Below are 20664 nucleotides of genomic sequence, written 5' to 3' on the forward strand. Positions count from 1 at the left end.
CGGTAGTCACTCGTATTTTTGGGAAGAGTTACTTAAAGGGAAATCTTGTTGATGCAATGTTCACGGAATTGTATATAAGAACCTAAGCATCACGCACAACCACCTCATCTCCGCCACACTTCCCAGTCATCACTCGTAACACTTCCTTCTTAGCCGCAGCGCCTCTACCATTCAAACACCTGCTCCTCACTCACAACTCCCTAACATACATCATTGCATCTCATTACCAACCACTACCTTCTCTTTCACAGATACTCCAAGCCACTCGCAGCTCACGTCTCTGTCCCCACGTCTCAACACACACACACACACACACACACACACACACACACACACACTCATGCCCGTCCCTCACCACCCTCACCACCCACTGCCTGCCACTCACCTGCCACCCTCCGCTCCTCACGATTTACAACACGTCCATCACCCCCTACCGTCTGTTCCTCTCCTTCATCAAGCCCACCTCGCCTCTCAGCCTGTCACTCCGCACTGTGCTCACACTTCCTTATCAATCTGTACCATCGCATTAATACTTTTTTCATACATGACTGGCCTAGATATCAGACTGGATAAGAAGTAACGGGTTCAACTCTGATTAAGCTAGATTTGAAAATGAGATAGGAGGATATTGGTTCTTAAATTGGATGGTAAGGCTGGAATACATTTTGCTACGAGGTTATTAGTTAGAACAATTTAAAAAAAAGTAAATAAGAGAAGATTAGACAGATTTATGAATGGGAATGATGGGTATTCAAGTATTCAAGTTAATATTACTTAATTTCGAGTAGGAATATATGTTTAAGTCCTAACGAGATTGTTTAGCTACATTACTTTTCCTAAAATAAGTGGAATATGATAATGAAAGGAGACACAAGATGAAACAAGAGTACGCATTACGCCAACGTTCTGCTGTTGCCTTTCATGGAGAGAGTTAGGTTGATCCCATTCACCTGCCTTACCTATACAACACTTACAGCCGTAGTATTAGAGGAGACTAGCTACAGAATAAAGGAAAAGAAAGGTTTTATCTAATGGTATAGTCTTGATCAGAAGTCGAGTAGCACACCGCATTTCTTTCCGTAGTGTTTTCCTTCAATCCCAAGTCCACTGATCTAGTAAGAATCAATCAGTTATCAGATTTATTTATTTCTCACTTAAATTTACAAGTACATACTGACTTACTTTGGTACACGGCTTGATTTTGTAGACTAGCCCTTCTTTTGAACTTGTCAGCATATCAAAAGACTTACGGTTCAGGATACACATTATGGGGGAATGCAACAAGTCAGGTGACCATAACTACTATTGCTGGTAGCGGTGGGTATGAATGGCTGCTGGCACGGTGATGTATATGTGCACCTAGTTTGAGTGGACACATGCATTACACCTGAACTACCACGTGTTGGCTCACTGGCTTCTTGCAACTTCTCTTACGTTCTTGTGACGGAGGGTGAAAATAAGAGACCGCCACGTGTTGACTTACCAGTTAGCGACCCCTTGCACCTTCCCTTACGTTCTTATTACGGGGATAAAACACTTCCGAGTCTCACAAACTCCAAGATAAGGGATCTCGGAATTGACAATGGAGAGGACGATTGAAAGGGGACGACGGGTACTGACTCCGCCTCCTCCTCGATGTCTTAATGAGGCTTATCGATTTACTGAGTGGTGTAGGGACGGGTCATGGCTGGTCCTGAGGGCCGCGGCTCACTGTTTCATGGTTACCGTATCCCATATTTGCTTTCAACACCATTGCCAGTTTGGTCTCTCTCTCTCTCTCTCTCTCTCTCTCTCTCTCTCTCTCTCTCTCTCTCTCTCTCTCTCCGATTAATGGAGGTGAAGTGTATATTGTGTTTGGTTATGAATGTAATATTTATCATGTTTTAAAAGGTGATGTGATGTTAAAGCTTTCACGTGTTTGTCAAGAGAATATTAGTAAGTATTTTTCTATCACTTTCTATTTATTTTATATAATTATTCTGCTTATCTATCTTTTTTTTTTCTGCGTATCTGTTGATCTGTTTCTCGAGATCTATCTATCTATATCAGCCTATCTATCTATGTCTACCTATGTCTTTCTATCTATCTGTCTTTCTATTTGTTTATCTATAGCTATCTCTATATGTGGCGTGTATCGTTTCCATTACATGTCGTAACAAAACCTTGGACGTTGTTTCCAATTCAAGGCCACGTAGCGCACACCCTCTTCTGATAATTACCTGTTAATGAATACGTGGAGAAATTTCGTAAAGGTGAATTAATACGAGGATACTCAGGACGTGACGGTGAGGCCCGAATGAGTTTGTTCCTGCCACACGCTCTCAAATGTAAAGGGCTTGTAGTGTACAATTCAGGAAGCCCTTATCGTCTTAATCCTCTGACACCTGTAGGAGTTGTACATTTATTTTCACTAGGAAGTTTTACTCATCAAAAATTAAGCTACAGATACTAGAAAGCCTTACTAGATATTCAATGGTATCTTTTACATGTGAGTCTTGTCTTTTAAAATCGGTGTCTAAACTTATGCCAGACTGTAATAAGCTGAGAAAAAGTTGTAGCAGTCAGAGTTAAGGCTTCACTTGGCAAGTAACCAGAGTGGACTGTAGGAGAGAACTGTCACTGCTTCAACGGGAAAGTCTAACGTAAACTTGGAGTGTCGGTTTGAAGCTTCGATCTTAACTAATGCGAAACACAGTTGGTAGCATTTTAGCATTTGCAGCAACACAGGGATCACATTTTCAAACATTTCCTGATTCAAACATTTCCTGATTAGTTTCTATGAGGCCCTAGTGGAAGTTATTGAGGTTTTCAAGAGAGTTGTCGTAATTCTAATGATAGCTCAACCAGTATTCTGTACCATCGATAGGAAAAACATCCTTGGGAGCCCAACTGATCATCTGTGCGGCCTTAGAAAACAGCTCGTGTAGAAGCGCAGGCCGTTTCAAATCACGGGTTGGTAACACGAAAGTGAGAGCTGCAGTAAAATTGCACACCTGACAAATAGCCTGATTTTTACCTTTAACAGTAATATTTCTTTATTAATTCACAGCAGCTCATCGTTGTCTTATACATGTGGTGTGTGTGTGTGTGTGTGTGTGTGTGTGTGTTAACTGGGACCTAGAAGTGGCGTTATCAGGATCTTACAGTTATGGATCTAAAACTCGGGTGCAGTCAGTCATCAGTAACATTCCCGTCCATCAAATTATCTTTTTAATGATTTCTTTTTCCAGGAGTATAAACTGTATTATAGGAAGCAGGATTACAAAAACATCAAAACACGCTTTGTACTTTCTGAGAAGAAGAAGCAACAGTATCATTCGCGTTCATCAATTTATCCTTTTTAATCTCAGTCTCTCCAGGAGTGTTTGTAAAATATTATGGTAAGGAGAATTGCATCGTACCTTCTAAAAACCTCAAAATATTGCATGAGCGTTCTGCTTCCTGATGTCCTCCTCGTAAATTGTAGTATAAAGGAATGGGGGACAAATCACACACACACACACACACACACACACACACTCGCTCCAAAGACTATCGGTGCACGGCATGATCGACACTTTTAAATTGACCGTAGTATTGTATTCAGATTACGCAGCCAAGATGGAAAGGATCAGTGTATGGGTACTTCTATATAGTGATTCGAAACGTGTGGAATGAGACTCGAAATACATCTCTACCTATACATGAAGGCTGGCATCTCAGCACTCCTTTCCCAATACGTATCGTCACTGGTCTCGAAATGTTTATTATAGAGTATGCACCGATACCTTTGTGAAGCGAGTGTTCCTTCTGAAGCCTTGAAGCATTACATGAATCTTTGGCTTTTTAGAGATGCCTTAATAAGCTGTCTTATGTGAAGGACTGAGCGCTTATCATATCATATACTTCCTGTAAACGTGAAAAGCTTACGTGAATGGGTTTCGGCCTGTTCTGAAGCCTTGAAACACTACATAAATCACTGGCCTTCGGAAAGTCTCGTCTGTTGTGAAGTGTTAAGTGCCATTCCTCTCTGAAAACCTCAAAAGCTAACGTGAATCGCTGTCCGTATATTCTGAAGCCTTGAGATATTACATAAATCACTGACTTCCAGGAGGTGCACTCGTACATTGTCTTGTGTGAAGGAATGAGCGCTTATCCTCACGTGCGCCCTCTGAGAACCTCCAAAGCTACCTTCAAAAGCTGGCTGTGTATTCTGGGGATGAAAACATTGAAGGCGCACTCATACAAGGTGAAGAATTAAGCACACATCCTCACACACCAAGATGAATGGTTCGCTGTGTACTCTGGGGATGGGTGCAGCTCGCGTCAAGGTGTTCTCTTTCCAGAATAACCTTGAGTCTTCATAATTAATAAGCACCGGCTGGGAGAGATTCAGCTGCCCCACTGCCCTTTACACTCCCGCCGCCAGCCACTCTGTTGTGAGCACCGTGGACGTGGGCACTGCTGCCAGCGTAGGTGTGGCTGTTGCTTCCTGACTAAACCAAAGTGTTTTTTTCTGAAACACGACATAGTAAACACCTAAGAAAACCTGAACACATCGAAGGCAAACGAAAGAAAATTAAGTTGACGATAAATTTTGCGGCATGTGGAAGCTCTAAATGCCGTGAATGATCCCTGGCCAGTGCGCATCGCTGTGTTTACATCCCCACGCCACCATGCGATCTCACCTCTTCGTTCCCCTGGTCAACCCCTTCGTACCCAAACCCCACGGAGTGTAGGTTGTCCTCCAGGAACCACAACCGAGAGTCCGTGACATCTCCGCAGGGCGCTCAAGGACTAAGGTAAATACTACTGCTGGCCACACTCACCCGCCGCCAGCACCTCCAGTCCACGAGGGTCATACGGGTTGGTGATTAGGTGATGTTGAGGCGTGTGAAGGTTAATGTTGTAATGAGGGTGCTACGTTTTTGTTTTTCGCGCTTAGGTACGCGCACACACCCACAGGAACACAGGGTAAGATGGAGAAGCAGTGTACTGGTTTGTAAGTTTGTAAAGACAGGATTTTGTAAGTAATGTAGTCATTTTCTTTGTTGTTGTTGTTGTTGTTGTTGTTGTTATTGCTCTCCTCCCTTCTCCTCCTCCTCCTCCTTCATCACCTCTCCACGTCCACACCTGCACGCCAAGAAGACACTCAAATAAAAATATTGTATAAAAAAATGTGTGTGTGTGTGTGTGTGTGTGTGTGTGTGTGTGTGTGTGTGTGTGTGTATGTGTGTGTGTGTGTGTGTGTGTGTTTAAGGGCGAGTGAAGGTGATGATTTAGAGTGTTTTTAAAGTTCATGTGCAGACCATTACCACGCAGGAATCGCTCCTGGACAGGGTGTTGTCAGAGTCACTCAGCAGGCTCGGCGTGGTGTGCCGTCATGAGGAAGCCCGCCACTGAATAAAGAACTGGAAGTCACTCAGAACGCATACTTCACCAGCCTCGGAGGGAAACTTCTGCCGGAGGAAAATTTGAGGGAAGCGAACCTCCAATGAGAAGCCCGAGGAGAGAGAAAGAGAGAAAAAAACAAAAAAAACACTGAACATCCTCGGTCTGTCCTTTACTTATAATCTGAACTGGAAACTTCACATCTCATCTCTAGGTAAAACAGCTTCTATGAAGTTAGGTGTTCTGTTAGTTTTTCTCACACCCCAGCTGCTAACTCTGTACAAGGGCCTTATCCGTCCATGTATGGAGTATGCTTCACATGTCTGGGGGGGGGGGTTCCACTCATACTGCTCTTCTAGACAGGGTGGAATCAAAAGCTTCTCGTCTCATCAACTCCTCTATAACTGACTGTCTTCAGCCTCTCTCTCACCGCCGCAATGTTGCATCTCTAGCTGTCTTCTACCGCTATTTTCATCCCAGCTGCTCTTCTGATCTTGCTAACTGCATGCCTCCCCTCCTCCCGCGGCCTCGCTCCACAAGACTTTCTTCTTTCTCTCACCCCAATTCTGTCCACCTCTCTAACGCAAGAGTTAACCAGTACTCTCAATCATTCATCCCTTTCTCTGGTAAACTCTGGAACTCCCTGCCTGCTTTTGTATTTCCACCCTATGACTTGAATTCCTTCAAGAGGGAGGTTTCAAGACACTTACTCATGAATTTTTGACCACTATTTTCACCCTTTTATGGGACTGGCATTTCAATTATTTTTTTTTATTGGATTTTGTTGCCCTTGGCCAGTGTCCTTCCTACATAAAAAAATATATATACATTATATATATATATATATATATATATATATATATATATATATATATATATATATATATATATATATATATATATATATATATATATATATATATATATATATATATATATATATATATGAAAGCTCATTCTGACCTGAGTTGAGTAAAGGTCTTCAGAGTAGTGCTGCTGTTTGACGGAAATTCGTCTGCTAAACGTACAGACACGTCACTCTACGGAAGTCACGTGACCAGCGGAAATATTTCCGGAATGCTGTTTTCGCCAATTTTATGAATGAAACAAATATTGTATTAAGAATAATGTTATGAAACTTAACAATTCAATCTGTACCCTTGTTTTGGTTGCGGACTTAACGCATTATCTGTCACTGTTAGACAACCAGAGGCTGTCAGTGATATTTGCCTGCTGAAACTGTCAGAAGAGACCCAGACTTCTTTGGGTTTACGTGGAATTCCTGCAGCGTGAAGCATTTTGAGGTGCCACATCTATTACCAACACGTACTGTATCTTATATCATGTGAGTGTTACTCTGTATTACAGCTAATATATTAACATTGTCGTTGTTTCACTCTTCTGACATTGCAAATACGTATTGTTAAGTTACCCTTAATTTTGTTTGTTACTTTCTTTCAAGATAGAAAACGAAGTGAGGATGCAAACGTACACTTATGTGAAATGTATTTATCTTGTATGCTATCCAGTAAACGTACTTTGATGTAACTGAAAGTATTTTTACAACAGTTATCACCATGGCTACACGTCATAGTTTCCAAGAAATGTGGTTGTCAAACGATTTGTTCAAAGCATGGCTGGCGAGAGTTGAAGGAGACAAGAAACGGGCGTACTGTCGAGCGTGTCACAAATATTTGACAGCAGAAATTACTTGCCTCAAGCGTCACTGTAAATCAAGGCAGCATACAAACTTAGAAGAAAGGCGGCAGACCATACCAAGAAACAACGGTCAGTTTCCCCAACCAGGCACATCTCAAAATGACCAACAGAACTTCCACATTGAAGATCACGACTAACATGCACCTCCCCTTGTGACAGGTGGTGTGACAGGTGGTGTTGCTTACGCAACAATACTTTTGTCAGTATTCCTAGCGGAACACAATCTACCGTTCATCATTTGTGATCACCTCATAGACTTAAACAAACGAATGTTCCCAGACTCAAAAATTGCTGCTGAAATGTCCATGAAAAGAATGAAGTGCACAAATATTGTAAACAAGTTAGGTAAATTCTCCAATGAGTGTTTGGCTGAGAAACTTAGGAAGTGTAAATTCAGTATTATTGTTGATGAAAGCACAGACTGTAGTGAAACAAAATCTTTGGCAATTATGACAAAATATTTTGATGAAGAAGAAAGTGGTATCAAAATTGCTATGTTGGACCTTGTGGATGTATATAATGATGCCAACGGTTCAACTGGTCAGGGTTTGTTTAACATAACAAAACAGTGTCTGCTACTTGATAATATCCCATTAGACAATCTGACTGGTTTCGCATCAGACGGTGCATCAAATGTGATGGGTAACTACAACAGCGTCACCAGCAGACTGAGAGAAGAACGTCCTGGCATTACTGTCTTTAGATGTGTCTTCCACAGCATCCACTTGTGTGCTAGTGAAGCAGCTAAAACCTTGCCTCGTGCATGCGAGGAATTGCCACGAAACATATATAATTATTTTGCACATAGCGGAAAGAGGAAATCAGAGTTTCGGGAATTCCAGGGTTTCTGCAGTTTAAATCCGCATAAAATACTACATGGTAGTGCAACAAGGTGGTTATCATTACATGAGGCTGTGGCAAGGGTTTTGGAGCAGTGGAGTGCCCCAAGGTTGTATTTTCAGAATAAGGTTTATGATTGTAGGTTGCTGGCTGTTGAAAACATTAGGAAGGCACTAGAGGATCAAGCGATAGTCTGCTATCTACATTTCTTGAATTACATTTTGCCACATGTAAATAATTTTAACTTAGTGTTCCAGAATAAAGGCCCAATACTTCATTTGATTCATGACAAAATGTCTAGCCTGTATCGGTTTTTGGTACATTCCATTTGTCAGGAGCATTTACTTTGTAAAGTTCCCTTATATGATATCAACCCAGCAAACGGCAGCCTACACAAACCTGTTCATCAAATTTACCTTGGGGCAAAATTACACTCGTTGTTTCAGGCACCAGAATATGTGAATAATGTAGATATGATGACTGACATCAGGTTAAGATGTAGGACTTTTCTTATTGTACTATGTCATGAAATCAAGAAAAGACGACTTAAATAATAAGTTATGGATGCTGACACGATATTTGCATCGTAGGAAAGTAATGGATCCCACCGCCAGAGCAAACATGTCATCCCTCAGCGACTTAATGGATGAACTGCCAAGGATCACCAATATGTATGATAAACAGGCTGTTCATAACGAGTGGAGAACTGTTCAGTTTTATAAATTCCCAGACCATCTTAAAGACCAAAGTATGATATTTGCCTACTCTATGTTCATCTTATGACACTTACAGACGCCATGGGAAATCTCCAGTACCGGACCTTTGTTACATTTGCGCTTAATGTCCTGTCGCTTCCAACTTCCAATGCTGATGTTGAACGGCTATTCTCTAAACTAATCATAAAGCGAAAACAGAGAAGTTGCCTCCATATGAATACTGTTAATCATTAATGGCTTTGAGTGAAATTTCACTTCAGCAAGGTGACTGTAGAACATTTGAATCTAGTTTAGAAATGTTATTGTGTGTCTGCAACTAAATCTGATCATGCAGTATTGTTCATGTTGGTGGGTGATCACTTTATTTACTGTACATATAGCTTTGTACACACTAATCATGCAGTATTGTTCATGTTGGCGGGTAATCACTTTATTTACTGTACTTATACCTTTCTACACACTAATCATGTTTTTTTGGTAAACTAATTTATTTCGTTTTGATAATGAATATATATATATATATATATATATATATATATATATATATATATATATATATATATATATATATATATATATATATATATATATATATATATATATATATATATATATATAATGTTTTTTTCCCATATGGCAAAATTTCCTCAAAACTTTGTTTTACATATGCCTTTTTTCTTAAATCTGCGTATAATTGCTACTTTATTCTACATTTAGACCAGAAGTATTGGAAACACATTGTCGTTGACTTACAAGCTCTCAGCATCACATGGATAGATGGACAGAGACGTTGTATCACACCTTTAGTTAAAAGTGCACAAGTGGCGGTTTCTCTCTCTCTCTCTCTCTCTCTCTCTCTCTCTCTCTCTCTCTCTCTCTCTCTCTCTCTCTCTCTGTACCATATGTAGAAAATGCGCTATGTCTAGAAGCGATAGTGATGTCATCAGAGATAAGGCGTGGGAACGGAAGTCGGAGACAAACGACAAATATCGTACCTCTTTTTTTTTTTTTTTTTTTTTTCGTGCTGGTAACAGATGATCCTGCACTATAACATTCCATGAATACACAAAGGGGGTATGAAATGAATTACTTAGGGCAAAAACAAGAAGAACAAGAGTGTAGTTACGCTGTGGGAAATGTGCTGAAAAAGCCTTTGCCAACACGTTTTTAATGTGGCTGGTGACACGTATAAGCATTATATCACCGCTGATACCATTGCCTCATCACGGGAATTAATTAACACTTGTTGTATCAGCGCTCATGTTATGGCCTCATCGCGGGAGTTGATTAACATTTCTAGCAGTTCTTCTTACTTTATCTAGCGAAGACGTTTGTGCACGGGCTGGGGAACGTATCCTGAAGAAAAAAAAAAAAGGTCTTCTGCTGAACTGTCTGTCATATGATATAATTTTTAAAAATCTACGGTTTTTGTAAAAGACCAAGGAAAAAAAAAAAAAGAAAAATGAGTGACGACGGCAATTATTATCCTCATCTTTTTTGGGCATTACGTTTATTAGACAGTGATGAAGAAATCGAATACAATGAGAATGCAAATGTGGATAATGAAGGTGAGGATCTATTTGCTAGTGACGATGAAAATAAAGGAAGTAATGAAGGAAATTATTCACAAGTATTGGCAGAAGCAAGTAATGCTCAGTATCCTTATCTTTGTTATGCATTAGGTTGAGGTGACTTTCCTGAAGAAAATGAAACAAGTGAAAGTGATGATATGGAAAGCGACGTTGTACTCACCAGTGACAGTGAAAGCGAAGTAAGTCATGAAGAAAGTGATTCTGAAGAAAATGAAGAAAATGATAATGCTAACACTTACGTGCAAACCCATGATGTGTCCATACATGATGGCGATGAAAACGAACAAAATGATGATGACAATTAATCACACAGTGACGGACTACATCATTATCTTCATCTCTTTTTTGCATCAGGCTTAGAAGGCAGTGATGAAGAAAATTAAGGTAATGAAACTCAGTAGAAAATATTATCGAAAACTGTGGCCGGAAACGCGTTTAAAGAGTAACTGCTAACCGTTCATTCCACACAAGTGAGCATTCTGCTGCAAGGCGAGGGAGAGACATGCAGTTAGCTCATTCCTAAGAGCAGAGTGAAAAGAGCGATAAAAGACCGCAACAGAAGCTACATCGTGGCGGACACGAAGGTTGAAGACAGTTAGTTAGATGACAGCTAGTTGTTCACTACATCATTCCGACTGCAACTGCCAAGGTAAATATGCCACAGTGTATGTTTTGAAATTTCTGAAATGCAAGGAAGGCTGAAACAATTCATTTTATGTAATTATACAAAATGTTTCTGCATACATAGTCAATTTACAGAAGTGTCTGGCTACGTGTCGTACTTGATCCCGCTCACTTCAGTTTTCACTTCAATAGAAAACGGCGGAAATTTTACGTCACTACCAGCTACGGGAAAACGGCACCACTGCTTCAGAGAAGGAAGATGTGACGCACTGGACCATGTTTATGTATTAATTTAAATTGCAAAATTTTTCCTTATAGAAGAGTAACTTTTCGTGTCATAGAAAAAGTATAAGGGCGTTCCAAAAATATTCATACAGTTTTTAAGAAATAGGAGGAAAGACGAGTGTGTCTCGCAGAAATAGCCATTTACCATTGTACTGTAACAGTGCGACACCAGACATGGCCTCAAAACGAGCCAGGAAAGCTCCAGTCTGGACCTACATGGACTAAATAATGCCTGACGCTACTGTGTGCTTAGTGTGCAAGGACACACTTAAGTATGATGGAAATATTTAAAGTATGATTAAGCATTTCCCCACGAAACATCCATTAGAATACGCGGAGATGCGGGAAGAGTCTGTGCCAGATATGGCTGGGAGTCAGAGACCAGCAGGAACATCATCAGCCACGGTGCAGCCTACTTTATATCAAACGATTGACTGGACTCTGTTCTACAAAAATTACTCTGCTAAGAAGAAGGAACTTGATAACCTTTTAATGAAAACGATTGTTCAAGATCTTCAGCCACTATCTATAGCTGAAGATAAAAGGATTTCAAAGTTTCGTTCATGGCCTAAATCCTTGCCATGAGATGCCTAGTCAGTCGCAGAGTGTTGACGAGAACACATTTACCATTTCTTTATGAACAAGAAGTACAGAAAGTCCGTAAAGAACTTGAAAAAGCTAGACATTGATTGCATTGACCACAGACATCTGGACATGCAGGCAAACAAAAGGCTTTGTCACTGTCACAGCACACTTCATTTCTCATGATTTTAATTTTAGATCTGTTGTATTGGAAACAGTCAGAATGACAAAAAATCATGCAGCACAGAATATAGCAGAGGAATTGACACATGTATGCAGTAAATAGGAAAATCTAGACAAGGTATATTGTGTTGTTACTGGCAATGCTGCCAGTATGAGTTCAGCAATAAAGAACATCATGAATTTGCGTCATCTTCCATGCTTTGTTCATACACTAAATTTAGTTGTACAGGATTCATTGAAAAATATAAGAAAAATGCAAATAACAAAAGATAAAGTAAAACAAATTATTGTCTTTTCCACCATAGTGTCAAAGCCTCTGACAAACTGAGCCAGCTTCACCTACAGCACGGTGTTCCTGTCAAGAAACTAATTCAAGACGTAGAGACTAGGTGGAACTCTACTTTCTATGTGCTGGAACGCTTCATTCAGCAAAGTGGTCTCGTCACCACTACACTTTGCTTGCTGGGGAAAAATGACTTGTGCCTTCGCAGTGATGAGCTTAACCACATAAAAAAAAAAATGCAATTACTGTATTAGACTATTTTGACGATACAACAAGGCGAGGAGTTTCTGGCGCTGGTGTGCTTGATAAAGCAAATGTTTGGGATTCGAGATTCTGCTTTTGAACGCGAATGTGTAATGAACCGATCGAAAATTATTGCATGTGTTTTACCTACATCTCGCTCCTGTGTGCCTTCATTGCGTAGCTTTTCAACAGGTCTGCTCCTTCAGTGTCCCTCTTGTCATCTAAAAATTACTAAACCCACAACATTACTTATACTAAGATCACCACCTTGCCTCCGTTTTCTTCGTCCCTTCATTTTCATTCTTGTCCTTGTCACCGTCGTCGTCCTTGACCTCCTCCTCCTCCTCCTTCTCCTTCTCCTCCTCCTCCTTGCTCTTGTTTTTGTTGTTGTTGTTGTTGTTGTTGTTGTTGTTGTTTTTGTTGTTGTTGTTGTTTTTGTTGTTGTTCTCCTCCTCCTCCTCCTCCTTTTCCGTCTTCACCACCACCACCACCACCACCACCGCCCACATCCCCTTTACAGTACCACCAGTCCCCTGAACAATCGCCACCTCTCACGTGAGCCCATAACCCAACGCTAACACCTGCCTCCCCTTGGTTCCTGCAGCAGAGGGAGGTGTTCCACGCGCCCTTCTGCACCACCTGGTTCTGTACGGCCTGGACGGGGCTCTTCTGCCCGCTCTGCCTCGCCTGCCACTCCTGCTTCCGGAGGGACAAGGACTCACTCAAGGTCTCCCTCAAAACCATCGCACAGAACTTCAGGGACCGCGGCGTCACTTTCAGTAAGTTGAGAGAGTGAGAGAGAGAGAGAGATCATTTGTGGCTGCGCGTTGTAATCCCACGCTCACGGCGGCACAACAGCAAGGAGAGGCGTCCCGAGCCCCGCCTAAGGACAATGTCTCTCTGGGGGATTTCTAGGGATGAATCGCTCGAGCTGGCTGCCGCCTTGTTGTCCTGGGCACTGCTGAGACCGAGGCCAGGGAGGGAGGGAGAGAGGGAGGAAGAAAAGGGACTTAGCTTGGAGGAAGAGCTTGTCTCTGTTTTATTCTCTTCGCACGGATGATTGTTTCAATAGGGGAACCGAATTAGTTTATTTATTTGTTGCGAGAGATCCAAGTGTTTGTTTGTGTGTGTGTGTGTGTGTGTGTGTGTGTGTGTGTGTGTGTGTGTGTGTGTGTGTATTTGCGTGCGAGGCAGCATCACAACACACACAGAGGGCGAGTAGTGGCGCTACATCCCTGAGAGAGTCACGGGGACTAAGGCGGTTATGAGGTGAAAGGTGGGCGAGAACTTCACACTCCAGAATAGATTCCAGCGCCTGATGTGAGAGAATCGGGAAGGCGTGACGTCACCTTCAGACATCGCAGCGATCGTGCCTCAGCCATGCAAGTGAAGCACGAGTCAAGGATAAAGTTGCCTTGATTTTTTTTTTTTTTTATGTAGGAAGGAAACTGGCCAAGGACAACAAAAATCTAATAAAAAAAATGCCCACTGAGATGCCAGTCCCATAAAAGGGTCAAAGCGTGGTCAAAAATGGGTGGATAAGTGTCTTGAAACCTCCCTCTTGAATGAATTCAAGTCATAGGAAGGTGGAAATACAGAAGCAGGCAGGGAGTTCCAGAGTTTACCAGAGAAAGGGATGAATGATTGAGAATACTGGTTAACTCTTGCATTAGAGAGGTGGACAGAATAGGGGTGAGAGAAAGAAGAAAGTCTTGTGCAGCGAGGCCACGGAAGGAGGGGAGGCATGCAGTTAGCAAGATCAGAAGAGCAGTTAGCATGAAAATAGCGGTAGAAGACAGCTAGATATGCAACATTGCGGCGGTGAGAGAGAGGCTGAAGACAGTCAGTTAGAGGAGAGGAGTTGATGAGACGAAAAGCTTTTGATTCCACCCTGTCTAGAAGAGCAGTATGAGTGGAATCCCCCCAGACATGTGAAGCATACTCCATACATGGACGGATAAGGCCCTTGTACAGAGTTAGCAGCTGGGGGGGGGTGAGAAAAACTGGCGGAGACGTCTCAAAACACCTAACTTCATAGAAGCTGTTTTAGCTAGAGATGAGATGTGAAGTTTCCAGTTCAGATTATAAGTAAAGGACAGACCGAGGATGTTCAGTGTAGAAGAGGGGGACAGTTGAGTGTCACTGAAGAAGAGGGGATAGTCGTCTGGAAGGTTGTGTCGAGTTGATAGATGGAGGAATTGAGTTTTTGAGGCATTGAACAATACCAAGTTTGCTCTGCCCCAATCAGAAATTTTAGAAAGATCAGAAGTCAGACGTTCTGTGGCTTCCCTGCGTGATATGTTTACCTCCTGAAGGGTTGGACGTCTATGAAAAGGCGTGGAAAAGTGCAGGGTGGTGTCATCAGCGTAGGAGTGGATAGGACAAGAAGTTTGGTTTAGAAGATCATTAATGAATAATAAGAAGAGAGTGGGTGACAGGACAGAACCCTGAGGAACACCACTGTTAATAGATTTAAGAGAAGAACAGTGACCGTCTACCACAGCAGCAATAGAACGGTCAGAAAGGAAACTTGAGATGAAGTTACAGAGAGAAGGATAGAAACCGTAAGAGGGTAGTTTGGAAATCAAAGCTTTGTGCCAGACTCTATCAAAGGCTTTTGATATGTCCAAGGCAACAGCAAAAGTTTCACCAAAATCTCTAAAAGAGGATGACCAAGACTCAGTAAGGAGAGCCAGAAGATCACCAGTAGAGCGGCCTTGACGGAACCCATACTGGCGATCAGATAGAAGTTTGTGAAGTGATAGATGTTTAAGAATCTTCCTGTTGAGGATAGATTCAAAAACTTTAGATAAGCAGGAAATTAAAGCAATAGGACGGTAGTTTGAGGGATTAGAGCGGTCACCCTTTTTAGGAACAGGTTGAATGTAGGCAAACTTCCAGCAAGAAGGAAAGGTAGATGTTGACAGACAGAGCTGAAAGAGTTTGACTAGGCAAGGTGCAAGCAAGGAGGCACAGTTTCGGAGAACAATAGGAGGGACCCCATCAGGTCCATAAGTCTTCCGAGAGTTTAGGCCAGCGAGGGCATGGAAAACATCATTGCGAAGAATTTTAATACGTGGTATGAAGTAGTCAGAGGGTGGAGGAGAGTGAGGAACAAGCCCAGAATCGTCCAAGGTAGAGTTTTTAGCAAAGGTTTGAGCAAAGAGTTCAGCTTTAGAAATAGATGTGATAACAGTGGTGCCTGGTTGAAGTAGAGGAGGGAAAGAAGAAGAAGCAAAGTTATTGGAGATATTTTTGGCTAGATGCCAGAAATCACGAGGGGAGTTAGATCTTGAAAGGTTTTGACATTTTCTGTTAATGAAGGAGTTTTTGGCTAGTTGGAGAACAGACTTGGCATGGTTCCGGGCAGAAATATAAAATGCATGACATTCTGGTGATGGAAGGCTTAAGTACCTTTTGTGGGCCACCTCTCTATCATGTATAGCACGAGAACAAGCTGTGTTAAACCAAGGTTTAGAAGGTTTAGGACGAGAAAAAGAGTAAGGAATGTACGCCTCCATGCCAGACACTATCACCTCTGTTATGCGCTCAGCACACAAAGACGGGTCTCTGACACGGAAGCAGTAGTCATTCCAAGGAAAATCAGCAAAATACCTCCTCAGGTCCCCCAAACTAGCAGAGGCAAAACGCCAGAGGCACCTTCGCTTAGGGGGATCCTGAGGAGGGATTGGAGTGATAGGACAAGATAAAGATATGAGATTGTGATCAGAGGAGCCCAACGGAGAAGAAAGGGTGACAGCATAAGCAGAAGGATTAGAGGTCAGGAAAAGGTCAAGAATGTTGGGTGTATCTCCAAGACGGTCAGGAATACGAGTAGGGTGTTGTACTCGTACCAATTGCTCTAGGTCATGGAGGATAGCAAAGTTGTAGGCTAGTTCACCAGGATGGTCAGTGAAGGGAGAGGAAAGCAAAAGCTGGTGGTGAACATTGAAGTCTCCAAGAATGGAGATCTCTGCAAAAGGGAAGAGAGTCAGAATGTGCTCCACTTTGGAAGTTAAGTAGTCAAAGAATTTCTTATAGTCAGAGGAGTTAGGTGAGAGGTATACAGCACAGATAAATTTAGTATGAGAGTGACTCTGTAGTCGTAGCCAGATGGTGGAAAACTCGGAAGATTCAAGAGCGTGGGCACGAGAGCAGGTTAAGTCATTGCGCACACAAACGCAGCATCCAGCTTTGGATCGAAAATGAGGATAGAGAAAGTAGGAGGGAACAGAAAAGGGGCTACTGTCAGTTGCCTCAGACACCTGAGTTTCAGTGAGGAAATGAAGATGAGGTTTAGAAGAGGAGAGGTGGTGTTCTACAGATTGAAAATTAGATCTTAGACCGCGAATGTTGCAGAAGTTAATGAAGAAAAAGTTGAGGGGGGTGTCAAGACACTTAGGGTCGTCGACAGAAAGGCAGTCCGACCTGGGGACATTTATGATCCCCTCCCCAGATGTTGACTCCGAGGCTGGTGTAGGAGTCGCCATGATGATTTTAAAATTTTTGAGTGAAGGGTTTGTGTTTTATTAGGTGCTTGTAGTTTTGTGTGGAGGAAGAGAGTTGTCTTTAGAGGGCAGGCTGTGACTGCCCCCTTGTGTTGTGAGACACAAAGGGAAACGTTCAGTGAGGTCACAGCTGGGTTTAATGATAAGCTCACAGCACCCCCTGAACAGTGCTTCATGTCTAAAGCGGAGTGCTTTAGACCTCACTGGGAGTAATTATCGTTTCGGCAGGTGTCTACTGCCTCCTTCTGTTGCCTCAATGCAGTTACAACGAAGGGTTTGGCTCGATGCAGCCACAACGAGATTGTTGCCTCGATGCAACCACAACGAGCTTGCTCCTTCGATATAACTACAACGAGATTATTTTTCGATGCAGCCACAACGAAGGATTTGGCTCGATGCAACAACAACGAGATTGTTGCCTCGATGCAGTCACAACGAGCTTGCTCCTTCAATGTAGCTACAACGAGATTGTTGCCTCGATGCAGCCACAACGAAGGGTTTGGCTCGATGCAGCCACAACGAAGGGTTTGGCTCGATGCAGCCACAACGAAGGATTTGGCTCGATGCAGCCACAACGAGATTGTTGCCTCGATGCAGCCACAACGAGCTTGCTCCTTCGATGTAGCTACAACGAGATTGTTGCCTCGATGCAGCCAGAACGAAGGGTTTGGCTCGATGCAGCCACAACGAGATTGTTGCCTCGATGCAGCCACAACGAGCTTGCTCCTTCGATGTAGTTACAACGAGATTGTTGCCTCGATGCAGTTACAACAAAGGGATTGGCTCGATGCAGCCACAACAAGATTGTTGCCTCGATGCAGCCACAACGAGCTTTCTCCTTCGATGTAGCTACAACGAGATTGTTGCCTCGATGCAGCCACAACGAAGAGTTTGACTCGATGCAGCCACAACGAGATTGTTGCCTCGATGCAGCCAGAACTAGCTTGCTCCTTTGATGTAGCTACAACGAGATTGTTGCCTCGATGTAGCCACAACGAAGAGGTTGGCTCGATGCAGACACAACGAGATTGTTGGCTCGATGCAGCCACAACGAGCTTGCTCCTTCGATGTAGTTACAACGAGATTGTTGCCTCGATGCAGTTACAACAAAGGGATTGGCTCGATGCAGCCACAACGAGATTGTTGCCTCGATGCAGCCACAACGAGCTTGCTCCTTCGATGTAGCTACAACGAGATTGTTGCCTCGATGCAGCCAGAACGAAGGGTTTGGCTCGATGCAGCCACAACGAGATTGTTGCCTCGATGCAGCCACAACGAGCTTGCTCCTTCGATGTAGTTACAACGAGATTGTTGCCTCGATGCAGTTACAACAAAGGGATTGGCTCGATGCAGCCACAACAAGATTGTTGCCTCGATGCAGCCACAACGAGCTTTCTCCTTCGATGTAGCTACAACGAGATTGTTGCCTCGATGCAGCCACAACGAAGAGTTTGACTCGATGCAGCCACAACGAGATTGTTGCCTCGATGCAGCCAGAACTAGCTTGCTCCTTTGATGTAGCTACAACGAGATTGTTGCCTCGATGTAGCCACAACGAAGAGGTTGGCTCGATGCAGACACAACGAGATTGTTGGCTCGATGCAGCCACAACGAGCTTGCTCCTTCGATGTAGTTACAACGAGATTGTTGCCTCGATGCAGTTACAACAAAGGGATTGGCTCGATGCAGCCACAACGAGATTGTTGCCTCGATGCAGCCACAACGAGCTTGCTCCTTCGATGTAGTTACAACGAGATTGTTGCCTCGATGCAGTTACAACGAAGGGTTTGGCTCCATGCAGCCACAACGACATTGTTGACTCGATGCAACCACAACGAGCTTGCACCTTCGATGTAGCTACAACGAAATTGTTGCCTCGATGCAGTTACAACGAAGGGTTTGGCTCGATGCCGCCACAACGAGATTGTTGCCTCGATACAGCCACAACGAAAGGTTTGGCTCGATGCAGCCACAACGAGATTGGTGCAGCGATGCATCCACAACGAGCTTCTTCGATGTAGCTATAACGAGATTGTTTTTCGATGCAGCCACAACGAAGGATTTGGCTCGATGCAGACACAACGAGATTGTTGCCTCGATGCAGCCACAACGAGCTTGCTCCTTCGATGTAGCTACAACGAGATTGTTGCCTCGATGCAGCCACAACGAAGGGTTTGGCTCGATGCAGCCACAATGAGATTGTTGCCTCGATGCAGCCACAACGAGCTTGCTCCTTCGATGTAGCTACAACGAGATTGTTGCCTAGATGCAGCCACAACGAGCTTGCTCCTTCGATGTAGCTACAACGAGATTGTTGCCTCGATGCAGTTACAACGAAGGGTTTGGCTCGATGCAGCCACAATGAGATTGTTGCCTCGATGCCGCCAAAACGACCTTGCTTCTTCGATGTAGCTACAACGAGATTGTTGCCTCGATGCACCTACAGCAAAGGGATTGGCTCGATGCAGCTACAACGACATTGTTGGCTCGATGCAGCCACAACGAGCCTGCTCCTTCGATGTGTTTACAACGAGATTGTTGCCTCGATGCAGTTACAACGAAGGGTTTGGCTCGATGCAGCCACAACGAGATTGTTGGCTCGATGCAGCCACAACGAGCTTGCTCCTTCGATGCAGCCACAACGAGATTGTTGCCTCAATGCAGCCACAACGAAGGGTTTGGCTCGATACAGACACAACGAGATTGTTGCCTCGATGCAGCCACAACGAGCTTTCTCCTTCGATGTAGCTACAACGAGATTGTTGCCTCGATGCAGTTACAACGAAGGGTTTGGCTCGATGCAGACACAACGAGATTGTTGCCTCGATGCTGCCACAACGAGATTGTTGCTTCGATGCAGCCACAACGAAGGGTTTGGCTCGATGCAGATACAACGAGATTGTTGCCTCGATGCTGCCACAACGAGCTTTCTCCTTCGATGTAGCTACAACGAGATTGTTGCCTCGATGCAGTTACAACGAAGGGTTTGGCTCGATGCAGCCACAACGAGATTGTTGCCTCGATGCAGCCACAACGAGCTTTCTCCTTCGATGTAGCTACAACGAGATTGTTGCTTCGATGCAGCCACAACGAGCTTTCTCCTTCGATGTAGCTACAACGAGATTGTTGCCTCGATGCAGCCACAACGAGCTTTCTCCTTCGATGTAGCTACAACGAGATTGTTGCCTCAATGCAGCCACAACGAAGGGTTTGGCTCGATACAGACACAACGAGATTGTTGCCTCGATGCAGCCACAACGAGCTTTCTCCTTCGATGTAGCTACAACGAGATTGTTGCTTCGATGCAGCCACAACGAAGGGTTTGGCTCGATGCAGACACAACGAGATTGTTGCCTCGATGCTGCCACAACGAGATTGTTGCCTCGATGCAGTCACAATGAGCTTGCTCCTTCGATGTTGCCACAACGAGGTTGTTGCCTCGATGCAGCCACAACGAAGGGTTTGGCTCGATGCAGACACAACGAGATTTTTGCCTCAATGTAGCCACAATGAGCTCGCTCCTTCGATGTAGCCACAACGAGCTTGTTTGCTCGATGCCGCCACAACGAAGGTTTTGGCTGTATGTAGTCACAACGTGTCGGTTGTATTTATGCAGTAACATGGAGCTTGTTAGCTTATTGTACTGCCTCTACGCCAATAAAGTGTGGCTTTATACTTTCCGTGCAGCTCTCGGGGCCGCCTTGCCTCCTGGACGGGTG

At 43.5% G+C, this 20664-nt stretch overlaps 1 protein-coding gene across 4 annotated transcripts in view; it reads left to right on the plus strand.

The window, feature by feature from the left end:
* The window catches only part of LOC135094240 (uncharacterized), a 184412-nt gene that overhangs the window by 110891 nt on the left and 52857 nt on the right, over positions 1-20664 (plus strand). For all 4 annotated transcript variants that reach the window (XR_010263675.1, XR_010263676.1, XM_063994165.1 and 1 more), the window contains one exon: positions 13042-13216. Coding sequence is in view for 2 of the 4 variants with exons in the window: in XM_063994165.1 (XP_063850235.1) it covers positions 13042-13216 (175 nt within the window). In the remaining 2 variants the exon portion in view is untranslated. The remainder of the gene's footprint in view (positions 1-13041; positions 13217-20664) is intronic.

The sequence above is a fragment of the Scylla paramamosain genome, chromosome 45, assembly GCF_035594125.1.
Source record: "Scylla paramamosain isolate STU-SP2022 chromosome 45, ASM3559412v1, whole genome shotgun sequence".
NCBI lineage: Eukaryota > Metazoa > Arthropoda > Malacostraca > Decapoda > Portunidae > Scylla > Scylla paramamosain.